Source organism: Quercus lobata, chromosome 5, assembly GCF_001633185.2.
Source record: "Quercus lobata isolate SW786 chromosome 5, ValleyOak3.0 Primary Assembly, whole genome shotgun sequence".
Lineage (NCBI taxonomy): Eukaryota > Viridiplantae > Streptophyta > Magnoliopsida > Fagales > Fagaceae > Quercus > Quercus lobata.
In genome coordinates this window covers 16912294-16927388 of record NC_044908.1, presented here as the reverse complement: position 1 = coordinate 16927388, position 15095 = coordinate 16912294, and the positions used below count along the sequence as shown (strand labels likewise).

Sequence of the window (15095 nt, the reverse complement as noted above, 5' to 3'; positions counted from 1 at the left end):
TATGCTCATACTTTAATTGATATGGATATGGCAGGTAGTCCGAGGAGAATCAAGTACGATAATGGCAGAGTGGTTATTACTTGAAAAAGCAATTGAAGATCCAGCCAATCAGAGATTTATTCTTCTCTCTGATAGGTTAAATCCAATTTTATGAACTGCTGCGTGTTGGATGCTACATTGCTAATGATTCTGTTTGTGTTATGCTCTTCATGTAGTTTCTAATCCAATAATTTATTGATTTTTTCTTTTGAAATGATTGACAAGCTTATAAGTTTTCCTGGTTGACTATTATTGCATTTACTTGATGCAAAATTGTTGGAATGGCTTGAATTATCAAAATTGATGACTTGACATTAGCTAACAAACCATCAGGAAGTTGCATGATTTTTATGATTTCTTACCTGAAGAAATGCAAGAAGTTACATTAAATGTTGCATGGACTCATGGCCGAATTTATTGACTTCTTTGTTGATAGAAGTCTTGCATTATTGACATGCACACATACTTCACCTTTTGGCCAAAATGTATGACTCCATTGGCATTCATGAATTGTTAAGAAAGGGCAAGGAACTACACTTGAAGTTGCCAAATACATGCTAGCCGAAATGTATGACTTCATTGGCAATAAATGCTGGCCATTTTTGTTGACTTGATATGTTTCATGTAGGTGATATTTCGGCTAAAGGTTTGGCTATAAATAGAGGTGGAGCAAATGAGAGCTATGCATGTGAGCTACGGAGATAGCAATTAGAACTTCTTCTGTGTGTGTGCACCAGAGTGTAGGAAGTTAGTGTCTTGCAACTTTTGTTTAAATATAATAGAGTGTTCTCTATTTATGTGAGAGAACCAAGGGTAAATTTGGGGTTTGGGTTTGTGTGAGAATAATATCTTCAAGAGTCATTATTGTAATCTCCACAGTTATAGTGAAATTTTATTCTATCGCCTCCGATGAATGTAGGCATATTGCTGAACCACGTAAATTCCTTATGTCATATTTTCTTCTCTCTCTTATTTAACCTTGTGTTAGCAACCAATTTTCACCCAATTTTCACAACAAAAATTAATTGACATTTTTCATTAGTGATTTTTTATTTTTATTAATCTCGTGTTACAATTGTATACCATTGTACGGCTTCAGTTACATCTACAACGCTGTGATGTCTTCTCCAAAAAAGTTTTGTGGACAGGTAGTCATAAGAGCAGTTTTGGGTCCATGAAAACTAGAATAAATAGTTGCCTTTCTTATATCAATTCGTAAACCAATACTTTGATGTCTTTTGCAAATATGGAAGAAAGAATAAAATTAAGCTGAGTTAGTGAGTTTTATGTACTCTGTGTGACTGTGTTAGCTTTATTAACATCAATGAAGATCGCTAGGATCCAAAGATGTCACCTGCAATACCAGAGGAGAAATGGCAAAAAGGATCCCAGGTTTTATATTTTCCCCTAAAATTTAGTTATTTATATCTTTGCTTTCAATTTAGTTTATAGTTCTTCCCATCCAAAAAAAAATAGTTCATAGTTCTTACCACTTGTGACAATAAAGACATAGGAAAATTGCATGGAATGTTATTCATCCCTCTTCTCCCCACCCCCACCCCCATAACTTAATTTCTAGATGCAAATTTGTTAGATGAAAGTGTACATTTTGTATCAAAGTTGTGCCTCAGAAATGCTACCCCATTTAGGTCACATTGTTGATTCAAATACTTTCTCAATCATTTACTAAATTTCTGATTCAGTTATGGACGTCCTCTTTTAAAATGAATGGCCTGACCTTGTCCAATACACTAGCTTAGGTGTTGTCTGGATGCTACTCAAAAAATTGCCCTCACCAAAGTAAGACAAAGGCACTTTTCTTTTCCCTCCCTTATAGTCTTGCACTATCAACCGTCAAAAACTAGAAATTGAGTCCTAATATTACTTCCAACCAATGCTTGTTTTCTAGAACAAGACAAGGCAGACCATATATCATCATCATTGTTTTTAATTTTCAATTGGACAAACAATTTATTTTTCTAGTTATTGATTCCTAAAATTTCCTATTATGAACTTTCTTTATGTTGATCTCAGTGGATTGCTTTGGTCAGAAGACATGCAGAAATTGTCATGGGTGATGACATAATTTTTCCTGTGTTCAGGGAATTTTGCAAGGTATGCAGGAAGAGTCCTTGTTGGTTCTATTTCATATTATTTCAATCTAATAAATTTGCATGATACTCTCTTCTTGGAAGCAATTAGGTTGGCGATGAATTTTGCTAACACATGGTTTTGTATCTACTTCATCTTATAGAATATGCAATTTCTAACTAATTGCTAAATGTGAGACAAAACAATCACAGCATACTTATTAATTCCCTCACTTTTCAGCGATGGCCACCTACAGACTAAACCAAGAGAAGGCAAATTCTTGTAAGCAATTACTATCTTGCAATTTTCAGATGAAATGCAGGATGATTCTACTTCATGCCTCTTAAAACAAAATAAGACATAAATAACCTCTTTTATCCAAACAGGAAATTGGTTTCAGATTTATGTTCCCATGGCTTACATCACTTTGTTCCAAATTAGTTACGTTCAGTTTCTATTTATAGCATGTGCACAGTTATTTGTTTTTGTTTATTGCATTTCTTTTAGTTTTAGCTAGTTCTGATATGGTCAGTTTTAATTTTAAGATATGAGTTTATTCAATTTTAAGTGTTTTCTTATTTGAATTTGAATTTGAATTTTGGAAATGTTAATAGAATAAATTACCTCCTTTAAAATTTTGATAGTTCAGTCCAATGATTCACTTTCACTTACCAAGTTTGCATCTATACATTTGTAAATTGCTAATATGTGACTTTTTTTGTGCTGGTTTATTTATTTATTTTTTTAGGTAGGTGCATTTTCTTCCTAAAATGAACTACCCTTATTTGGCTTTTTATTCAGGTTTGTCACTTATAACAATGACTAATGGACAGCACTTTTTACAGGCATCAAAAGAACTTAGTGATTAATGGAATCTCATGCGCATTGAAGACGACCCAGCTATAGATGTCTAGATGGCAGATGTGAGTCACTATGTTTTTAAAATTTCCAATGAATTGGTCTTGAAGGTTAAAGGTTATAAGAATCTTCTATTTTGAAAGGTAGATGAACAATGTAAATTTAAGAGAGTAAAGGGTAGTCGGCAGAGTAGTTGAGTTGTATTGATTTTTACAGTTTGTTTCAGGTTATTAAATTTTGATTAATGTGAAAGAGTGCATCCAATTTTTTTTTTAACAAGAAAATACTTATTTCAACGGTTGGGTGCCTATGGATAAAAGTAATAAGCATACTTTAATCTACATTTATGTGTATATATTTCGACGGTTATTAACTGATGATAAATGTGTAATACTTTTTTCAACAGTTGCATAGGCCGTAGAAAAATGTTCTCAACACGGTTTTTAATAATGGTTCTCTACAGTCATTCCAACCATTGAAAATATTTTTTTCGACGGTTTTTAATACTTTTTTCGACGGTTTTAACCGTTGAAAATAGCCAAGTTTCTTGTAGTGAATAAATAGCCTTCTCAAATGATGGAAACAACTAAATTTGATTTCTTAATAGCCAAAACAAGTGACTGAACTAAACCAAATACTGATTGATATGTCGTATGTTAATCAATTAAACAATAATTTTGTAGAAAATATATTTTCTTAAAAAATCTTTAGAAAATCATAGTCTAGTTATAATTTGCCAATGTAACACGATTAATTTTAAATTTAAATACTTTTTTGACAGCTATGTTTGGTCATTTGCAAATACTTTTTTAGTTTTTTTTTTTTTTTAATATACTAAAGTGGACTAAATGGACTGCAATAGACCAAAATGGATTGAAGTAGATTGAATGTACCAAAGTGGACAGAATTGGACGGAGGTGAACTAAATAGACCAAAGTAGACCAAATGGATTGAAGTCAACTGAAATAGATTGAATAGACCAAATTGGATCGAAATAGACCAAAGTACATTGAATAAACCAAATTATATTGAAATGGACCGAATAGACTATTGTAGACCAAAATAGACTGAAATGGACATAAAAGGCTCAATTTTTTTATTTTTTATTTTGCTAAACACATCTGCCACAAATGGCTACAGGATTTTCTCTTTAAAGTTGGGTTGTTGTAATGTTTATTTTTATTGGTTATAAATGAAAAGGTTAATCTTTGTTCGGGGCTTTTTTTTGGGGAGTAGCCTCCAGAACTCAACATTGGGCCACGAGGTCCAATGGCTACCGGCGTATTTTTAAGCCTACAAAACCGTTAAAGCCAAAGTCTAAGAATCACGATAATGGTCGAATAAATATACAATATGCATTTGATATGATAACTTTAATTAGTAGTTGTAATAACAGTTGAAATAAAGTAGTATTTATTTAGAGGTAAAGCAATCATGTACTCAATGATGTAAATTTAAAAATATGGAAGCAGAGTCACTTATCTCTGATGGTTTGTAGCCCCAGTCATGCAACAACAGTGAGCTGATAGGATTCCAGCAGAATGACTCCAGCGGTAGAGAGAAAGTTTGCCATGATAACTTCGTTATTGAAAGGGAAAAATGGGTGCAACTAGAGGGAGAGAGAGTATGTCCAATTGTGTGTAGGGGCTGGTTAAACTTGACCCTCATATCATGCACTTAAATGAGTTTCCCCTTTGACAATGCTCTTTTGATTGTTGTGAAGTAATGAATAGTGTTGCCTTCACTGGGAAGGGCTTTTGTAAGATGTAATTTATGCCTTCTCAGGGAAGGGTTTTTGTAAGAAGTAGTTGTGCTTTCTAAGAGAAGGGCTTTGATATAAGATCTTGGTGCCTTCTAGGAGAAGGGTTTTAATAATAGAAGTTCATGCCTTCCATGAGAAGGGCTTTTAGTATGAGTGTTTGATATCTCTTGAGAAGTGTGGAGATGGTAAAAGATATAGATGTTTTGTGGGATATAGTATTTGTGATATGTATGATATATGGAAGTATGAGAGATATAGAGGTTAAAGATAGTAAAAATGAGAGATTATAACCACTGGAGAAGTTGTAAAGATGGCTTTCCAAGAGGAAAGATCTTGTAAGAGAAGAGTATGGAGATGTGTTTAGGTATTTGGAGATAGGAGTAGTAAGATAGGTGTATTTTCTGAATATGGAGAGTGAGAGAATGAGTATAAGAGGGTAATAGTGTTGTAGTGTGTTTGGCAAAGCTGCTGGGATTTTCTGCTGGAGGATGTATGAGGGCTTATGAAGGGAATTTATAAGCTAAGGGCTGAAGAGTTTAGTTCCTAATTTAGAAACTAAAAAACTCAGAAGACCAAAACTTCATTAAGAGTTTTAGAAGATTATTAGAGGGAGAGAGAATAAAGATTTTTTATGAGAGAGTTGTTCTTCGCCATTGGTGTCCCCCCACCTTGAGGTGTTGATGAAGGGTCCTCTTTGAAGCTGAGTTTAAGGGGTTATTTTGGCAAATAATATCAGACAAAAATGTAGCAGAAATGGTATGTTTAGCTTTAAGGTATTCATGAGACAGTTGTCACAGTTGTCATAAGACAACTGTTGTTTGGGGTAGAAGCAGATGGGGTTAGATGTTAGGCTGATGGGATTTGAGCATTAAAATGCTGATGATATCACTTCTAGCTAGGTGTCAAGTGCTGAATACACTGCTGGGGCTTTGGTGGAAATGTTTCCTTTTTCGGGTGTTCGTGTTTTTGGTCCAAGGTTCCATTACAACAAGTTTTTAGTAAGTAATAGAAGGATTGGTTGAAAGTTAATAAAGCTTTAGAGATCTAGTTCAGGTTTCATTGTGTTGTGACTTAATCTTGGTGAGCAAGAAGAGTATTTAATGATTTGCTCTGGCAGCTTGCAGAGAAATATATGGTCTAATTGTGGCAGACAGCAGCTGAGTATTAGAAGTATCATGAATATTTTGTATATAATTGGAGATTAAAGATAGCCAATCAGATTGGGCCATGTGTTTGAGTTGGATTTTAGTTGAAAGTAGTAATGAGATTATGTAGAATAATATGATGAAGTTTCTAAATTTGGATAGCAACAGCTAGGGATTGAATGAACAGTTATCTTCTCAGCAGTTAAATGGCTGAAGATATTGAGTATTTATCACATGATGAATATTAAGTTTTAGGAAAAGAGCAATAGAGAATTTTATCATCTAAAGTGCTATGTGATAAGAGATGCTTATCATATGTTACCCGCTACACACGGACTCATCAGAGTTTATGGAGTTGGAGAAGACACGCCAAGCAACATGTCTCTTTTATCAACTTTAAACCGCTGGAGCTTTACTGAACACACCTCTTGGCCCTCCAAACCACGACTCCCAAAGTTTCCCCAAAGAGACTTATGAGCTTGGATCATAAGCCGAAGATGAGATGACGTACCTCGGGTTTTGTTGTCATTTTGTGTAAATATGGGCTCTTGTTGAAGAAGCCACTTGCCATGAGTGTAAGAGAGGTAATATGGGCCATGACCTTTGATTCATTGCTTAAGCCCCATCTATATATTGATGTCAATGGTATCATGGGTTATGATCCCAATTGAAGAAAAGGAAATTGGACCATAAATCCACCTCTTGAAGTAAGGATCTCATGGGCCATGTGAGCCCAATCCATGTAATTGAATGAGATATAAGCTTATTTTGGACTTTAAAGAGATTTACCCCAAAACATCATAATATGTTGATGTGGCATGAGTTGCCAATGAAGTAATGCCATGTGGGCCGAAAAAAGAGTCCTCAACAATCTTCTCATAAAAGGCTATTTTTCCTTCAATTTGAACTCAAAGGGATGCTTTTAATTTGACTAGCTTCAAAGGAATGAAAATTTGATCAATTAAATCCACTCTCCAACATTGTGAATTTGGGTCAATTAGCTCCCTCACATAAGAATTTGGATTAATTCTTTTTTTCATAGTTTAATTTTTAATTTAGTTTTTGTCTAGAGGCAAACTCATAACTCGTAAGTAGTTAGGATCTCTTCATTTGCATTTTCTTTTATTCACCCTTTTTTTTTTTGGGCAAACTCATAAGTTGTTGTTTTCACTACTCCATAATATTCTTCAATTCAAAACACTTTTTTTTCCATCTATTCTCTCAATTTCCCTCCAAAAATGAGCAGAAGAGATGATAAAAGAAAGTTCAAGAAATATGCGTCCAATGTTATAGACACGTTGACTACACAAGTCAAGGCTTTTTGTGTTCTCAAACTTTCTCTTTTTTTTTTAACCTACAAATATAAACTCTCATTAACATGAAAGAGAGTAAATGAAATTAATAAAAAGAGGAAAAAAATCAGAGGGACCTTTGGTTTGGCGGAATCTACATTACTCTGCATCCAAATTCCTCAAAATATAATGCCTAGTAATCTAGATGCTTGAGAATATAAATATTCCAATGTTTGGTTTAATTCGGAATCTACTAAGAATCTAAAAAATATGACATTCTTATAAACACAATATCAAGTCTTTATTTTAATCTTCTCATAAATAATATATATATATATATATATATATAAAACCATAAATCACAGAAAATTCACTAAAATTAAATTCTAACATTCTTCAATGACATGTATAATACATAAATAATTTTTTAAACTCTTGTTCTTCATGGCAATCACAACATCATCTTTGTTAATAAAAATAATTTATTTTCTTTTAGCATCTAACTTAATCCCAAATAGGAGATTCTAAAAAAGAGAAACACCACACACATACACACACAGATATATATATATATATATATATATATGTAAACTAATTCTTAATCATATTTCTAAAAAGAGATAAGGACAATTTTTTTTTTTTTTTAATTTCTACTTTGTAAATGTTAGGAGGAATAGGTAAAATTATTAATTTATTATAAAAAAAAAATGCAACTTTTTCCAAAGATAGGAATGTAGATACCCACCTGTTTTGAAAGGAATTCATATTACTACAAAATTGGGGTTGAATATGAATCTAGATACCCTCAAGTATCATATTCCTTTATGTGATTTGCAATTATACATGAGATTGTTATGGAGTCTTTAAACATTCATAAGAATTCTAAAACATTACCCTAAGACTGAAATAGCCCGAACATGACCAAAATTGATCAATATAGACCAAAATGGACCAAAATTATTTTTATATTTAAAAAAAAAAAAAAAAAATCCGCCACAGATCACTACTTAACAGCCTCAAGTTTTTCTCTGTAAATTTCTTTCGGGTGTGTGTATTGTTTTTTTATTGGCTATTAATGAAAAGACGGATCTTACCATAAAAAGAAAGAATATCTCTCTTTCTGTTTGATGGATTTTGTTTTTTGGGCTAATTATGTAGTGCTCATATCCTTGTCGAGTGTTCAATTAAATACTATATACAAGAGCTAATAATACATTGCTTCTGATCATATTGATAGACACACAGGCCGGCTAAAGAACTAGGCCTTAGGACTCATTATAAAATGGTCCTACCACTTAAAAAAAAATGTCAAATTAGTCCAACGACTAGAACCCATCAAAGCAGGCGTGCTAGACCGTAGGTGTGTTGTTGAATTAAAGCAAGAAAAATCATAATGAAAAAAAGAAAAAGAAAAAAGAAAGAAAGAAAAGAGCATGGGAAGCACTACTACTGCTCAGAAAGATTTTGAGAATTTCAATTCAATTTGTTCAAAAAGATCTTCATTTCATCACATGATCTCGGTCAAATTTAGACACCTCTTAACAGCAATTCAAAATACTAATACAGTACAGTTAGTTTATAATTGATTATTACAATATAAAAAAATCCACAACAGTTCAGCCGTCGACCTTCTAGAAGAACATTTATGATTTAACATATTTCTTTGTCTGTCTCTCTCTCTGGAAAGACTTCTCTTTTCTTATATCTGGTTTTACTCAAACACGCACATGACCTTTTGACACAAAACAAAAGAATATTTCTCTTTCTTATCTATTAGTTACTATTTATTCAAAATTATATATATTTTTTTATTTAAAAAGAATGACTAATTAAAAATAAGGGATTAAAAGTGTATTTAATGTTACGTTATATAATATATTAAATGACATGACATTCTATATGCTATTAGTTACAAAAATAAAGTCTTAATCTTGAAATTAACTATCTTGTCAATTTCATTTTAGCAACACCAACGGGTTACAACTTACAAGATTTTTCATTGCACAAGCCCTAATCAGGTGCTTTAAAAATCCCATACCTATGTTTGAGGGAAGAGAAAGGGGGGGGGGGGGGGGGGGGGTGATTCTAACCTTGTGTGCATCTCAAAACACCAAATCCCTCTTAGCACTATTACAATTGTAAGCAGTCATGACTATTGGAAGAGTAGTACGACAACATTAAAAAAAAAAACATTGAAAATTTGAAATCAATACATAAAATCTCAAATTGTAGAACTGGACATGATTGACAATGGAAACTGCCAAGGTCTCGTTTCGATCTAGACGGATAATATTTTACCAAATCTAGAACATCAATTTGGTAAAACACTCCACCCTCCAAATAAACAATAACACTCCACCATAGATGTGGCTTGGCGATAAGACTTCACATGCTACTTTGACAAGAGGTGTGTGGTTCGAATAGTTGCGTTTAAATGAATGTGTTGCATCCATAACGATAACTTCATCAAGACTTTGGCTATACACGTGGTATTTCTAATACTGTCATATGGCATTAGACTGATGAGTCCTCATTGAAGACCTCATTTTTTATTTCCAAAAAAAAAAAAAAAAATCTCCTCCTTTCCATGAATGTGGTAATCCATAATCACTCATATTTTGTCACTGTCCCCAAGATTTAAATGCTCAACAAAGTGACCAATGTAGTGTACTTGATGCAAATTCTCGTCTCCAAATATCGCAGCGGCATCTCTTGCACGAACTCTTAATTTATCTCCTTCTTCTAACACCATGGCCAGTCTCACAGCCCTGGCTATCCCATCCCTGCTAAACGATCCGTCCTCTTCTCGTTCAACTTCTACAGCTAGATCCTTTTCTACCAAAACCCTTGCATTCACAGGCTGGTCATAGATAAATGGCAACACAACAAGGCAATGACCAAATTGTAACATCTCAATTGCAGACCCCCATCCAGAGTGGAACAATGATCCCCCAATTGATGGGTGCGCTAGAATTTCCTTCTGAGGTACCCATCCCATACATACCATTCCTCTGCCAGACGTGTTGTCAATAAAACCCGATGGCAAAGAGTCTTCATCGTCAATAGCCCAAATAGGTTTCCTCAACGCCCACAAAAATGGCACTTGAGAAAGCTGTAGTCCATAAGCAATCTCATAAACCTGTTCTTTGCTCAGCTGACACTCACTGCCAAACCCTACAAACAAAACTGACCTGGGTTCTTGTTTATCAAGCCATTCAAATATCATTTTCCATGAGCTATCATTCGCTTCGGTCTTTACATGTCTTTTTGGAGGAAGTAAACCTATGGGAATCACAGGCTTTCCCATCAATTTTTCGTGTAAACTCAAGAACTCACCTTCAAACTCCCTGCAACTACGAATAGCTACTGCTTTACATGCACGGAGAACTTTCGTCACCCTCGCAGCATCACTTATCCCCGAAACATTTTCTGTATATAGACCCACATGAAACCCAACCGCTTCATACCCTCGGAATGCAACAGAGGACGGAAAACTAAGCCACTCTGGCGGAGTTGTAAAACTCTCTGGTGATGGCCAAGCTTGCTTTTGGTCACCTACGAAAAAATAATTTGGTGGCTTCCCAAAGAAAACAATACTAGCAGCAGAGAAGACAGAGAAGTACACCAACCCGACATTGTGATTTTGGGAAATTTCAACAGCCCAATGAGCAGAAAAATCAGCTATAATCCAGTCCGGTAATTGCTCAGCGACGAACTGGTTAACAGGGTATTGGAGGCGATCATATGCAAGCTTTAAGTACTCAACTTTGTCAACTGGAACGTCTACAGTGGCCTCAGAGCCTTCGGGCAAGAGATCGTTGTCTAGTTTGGGCAATGGAAACTCCACCAGAGTTATGAGAGTTGCCAAACTTGGAGGAACTTTGGGGAGTCTTTGGGTGTTTCTTGGGGTTGATACAAAGGAAACGTGAATTCCGGATTTAGCTAAGGCAATGGAGAGCTGAAAAAACGGTATAAGATGGCCAAAGGCTGACCAAGGCAGCATAACTACGTGGAGATGATCTCTGGCCATTTTTTTTTTTTTAGTTAGGGCCTATGGTCTGGAGGAATTCGCACACAAACGTAAATCGAGGCCACGGGAAAAGGTTACTAGAAATAAAAACCCAGCAAACTAAATCCAAGCAAAAAGAGGGTTTCCTTATCACATCTATTTTCTAAGAAGGCAAACAAAGAAAAAAGAAAAAGAAAAAATGAAATTGATCCAGAGAAAAGAAACAGAGAACAAACTAGAAATACAAACCCAACAAACTAAATTCAAGCAAAAATCCAATGGCTTCTCATCTAAGAGATGTAGATGGTGGCTAAAGAAATAGATAAGGAATGAGTGAAGAGGGAAAGAGGGGATGGGGCGACTGAGAAGAGAGGATGAGAGAAGGAAAAGGAAAAGGATTGAGGGGAAATGGGGAATGGGGAGGGCGGCTGAATGAAAAAGAGACGTGCAGGGCTTTTTTATGTTTATGTTTAGTTTTGATAACAGTAACTTAAAAAAGTAACCACCGAGGCAACTTACTTTTATGGAACATAATTTAACTATATTAATATATATTGGTTGGTTTTAGTTTGGTTCTACTATAGCTTTGAAATTTACAAGGACAACAACCCCGAATGTTGGCTCACACAGTCCCAAATTGAATTACACAGAAAGAAACTAAGGCTCCTCAGATTGGAAAGCAAGTATTTCATTGACACTAATTCTTTGGTAATCATAAAGAATGAGACTCAAGAACTACAAGGAAGAAAGGAAGAGATCGAAGAGAGAGTTATTGCGTTGAGGAAACCACAGCCGTTGGATTAGGATAGTGGCACACTATAGAAAGACCTACCCACATCACGACCGTCCAAATACATATTCAAAGAAAGTTGGCATCAACGGCTGTGGCTTATCTTAAAAGAAGAAGAAAAAATGGGTATCATTTTTTTTTTTCTTGGGGATATGAGATAATAGAATCAACGGCTGAGATTTGATGTTGAAGGTGGACATGATCTGACGGTGGTCAAGTAAGGCACAGCATGGATGGTACTTAAACTAGGATATTTTTGGTGAAGAAAACATCCTAGTTTAAAAAGTTTTTTGTTTACATAGTTAAAAAGTTTTCTAATTTACGTGTTTCTGCATCTGGGTTTGTCTTAAAGTTACTTTCTTTTTCTTTTTCTTTTTTTTTGCGTCTGGGATTGCCAAAATTTTACCTCGATGGTTGTGTGGTATATATGATTGATCTTTCAATTCCAACCTTGTTATTGTTGTGCTTTCATTTCATGGATTCTGATATAGTGATATGACAACTTTTTTTGTTTTGTTAAAGCTTTACTTTTTGCACAGCTTGTCTTGTTGGTTTATTTGCTTTACCGTCTTCATCTACAGGGGCATCACTATCTATTAATTTGTTTTATCTTTCTTTTTTTCCTGATTACACAGTATTTTTTTGCACCAATGGCGTTCTAATTTTAAGGCTTTATCTAATATTTGACTAGAAGAGAGGGAAATAAGAGTGATATAATATTTTGGAGTCTTGGAATGTTTATCATTCATTACTAAAATAAATTCGTCGGTGTTGCTCAAGTTTTAATTTTGTTTATTAATTTAAATTTGACTTGAAGATTTGTGACAAGTTTATTTATCCCAGAAATTTGATGTTTTTGACCCAAAATACACTGGTGGTCCCTAACAATAGCCTATGAGTTATTTTAGTCCCTAGAGTTTAAGACAATCACTTTTAGTCCCTAACAAACTTAAGGTGATCACTTTTAGTACTTAACAAACTTAAAGTGATCTCTTTTAGTTCTTAAAAAACTCTTGAAATAATCAATTTTAGTCCTTTTAGAGTGATGACATGTCAGTTTATAGTTTGGCCACGTTATCTCAGGACTAATAGCAATTACTTTAAATTTTAGGGACTAAAATCACTCACGGGCTAAACTTTAGAGACTAATAGTGTATCTAAGCCAAAACAAATCACTGTCTACAAGTTAAACTCTCTAAAATTCAAAGGAAAATTGAGGGGAGGGAAAAGCAATAAGAGTGTCTAAGATAAGAAGTTTTCTCATACTATTTGGCATAATTCTACGCATGTGTGAAGACAACCACCTCTCAGATCTCACAAGAGATTCACACACAAAGCAAAATAGAGCAACCTCAAAAACGTGGCTAGAGTTTTTCTTTTTATACCTAGGGCAAAACATAAAACCCTACATGTCATATGGGCTTAGGGCTAAGTTGGAAATTCTGCAGAAAAAATATTCTGCTCAACTTTCGATCGGTCGAGTCTAATTCTCGATCGATTGAGCAAGACCGAATTGCACAATGAATTCTGCAGCAGCTCGATTCCAACTTTACATAAAACACATGCTTTGAGCAAGTCTAAAACAAGACTAAAAACCTGTGTTGATCATGGTTTGCCAACAATACAAATTAGAGTTTCAATACATTAGTTCCTAAGTACTTAGAACCTAACAAACTCCCCCTTGGGCAATCCATGACAAAACACAAACACAATGCTCAAAGTTACAAGTAAAAACCCTTTACAAAAATAATGCCCATTACAAAATAATCCAACCTAGCTACTATCCATCAGTTGTAAATGTAGACAGCAGCACGACTGAATCAATCTGTATATTTACTGAAATACTCAACAAATGCATAAACGCATGTGTGGAAAATACAAGTAAAACAAAAATAAATTATTGACTTCACAAAACACAAAACAAAGACATATATCATGAATAACCCATAAATATAAATCAATGAGCAGTGAAACAAGAAACATAGATAACAATGTATCTCCCCCTAACATGAATAACCCAAAAACAATACATCAAGAGCCAAAAAGGATACAAACACAGTGAAGCACCTAGATACAATCTAAACTCCACAAGCTCCAACAAACAAAAACTCTCCCCCTAACTACAAAAATCCTCTACAAGTGCCCAAATGTACTCCCCCTTTTTTGTGACGGAATGCAGATCTTCAAGAAGTCTACAATAAACTTTGCAAAGTTACTGCAAAGGATGCTATGAGTGTTGAATTAGGCTTAAAGAAAATTGCATCTCTTGAACTTAATAAGAAAATTTTGCTTGTGAATTTGTTTAATGCTACTAAACTTTTGAATAATATGAAGACCGAGAACATGCTTTTGCTTGAAAAAGATAAGAATTTAAAACATGAACTATCTGTTGCTAGAGAACAAACTGATAGGTCTGCAAGCTCTAAACTTGATCACATGCTGAGTGTTCAAAAGCCTCCCTCTGACAAAACTGACTTAGGTTTTGTAGAAAGCATCTCTATGCCTGCACCCCATTCCACAAACTTTGTTCTTTTTTCTTCTTCCGAACCCCATGTGAGTGAGGTTGTCAAACCCTCTGTGAGTGAGGCTAAATCTGTAGAAGTTACACCTCCTGGGAAGATTAGGGTTGATCTTCATGAGTCTAAACCTAAGGTTCCTAACCCTCCTAAGGGTAAAACACATGATAAGCATGCATGAGTTTGTCATTTTTGTGGAAAGTCTGGGCACATTCATTCAAACTGTTACAAGCTGCAAGCTACTAAGCGAGCAAACAAATCAAAAGTACCTGTGCCTTAAACACAAGATCCTATGATACTTATTGGTGAATTGGTAAAGGCTATAAACTTTTATTCCAATCCTGGAGTTGATAATCATTTTCATGTGAATAAGAACTCGAGGTGCATCTAAAAAGTTTTGGATGCAAAAGGCTCAATCAAATTGAGTCTTTCTAACATGATCCTTATGCTTCATTACTCTACTATTTGTGACCATTGTTCTTTGGTTTTTGTTTTCTTTGTGTCTAGGATTTGCATTGCATATCATTTATGCATTTCATTCTAGGTTGTTTTTGTTTTCTTTTTATAAAAAAAAATTAAAAAATTAAAAAAGA

General features: G+C 34.4%; 1 protein-coding gene across 1 annotated transcript; it reads right to left on the bottom strand.

Annotated features, from left to right (window-relative positions):
* Positions 1-9759: 9759 nt before the first annotated feature.
* On the bottom strand, positions 9760-11292 carry LOC115993020 (putative UDP-rhamnose:rhamnosyltransferase 1). The gene has a single exon (XM_031117289.1). It carries the CDS (start codon positions 11215-11217, stop codon positions 9799-9801), a length of 1419 nt encoding a protein of 472 aa, XP_030973149.1. The 5' UTR covers positions 11218-11292; the 3' UTR covers positions 9760-9798.
* Positions 11293-15095: the final 3803 nt, after the last annotated feature.

Excerpts from the sequence above, each read along its gene's own strand:
- LOC115993020 (XM_031117289.1), bottom strand. The coding sequence starts at position 11,217 with ATGGCCAGAGATCATCTCCACGTAGTTATGCTGCCTTGGTCAGCCTTT.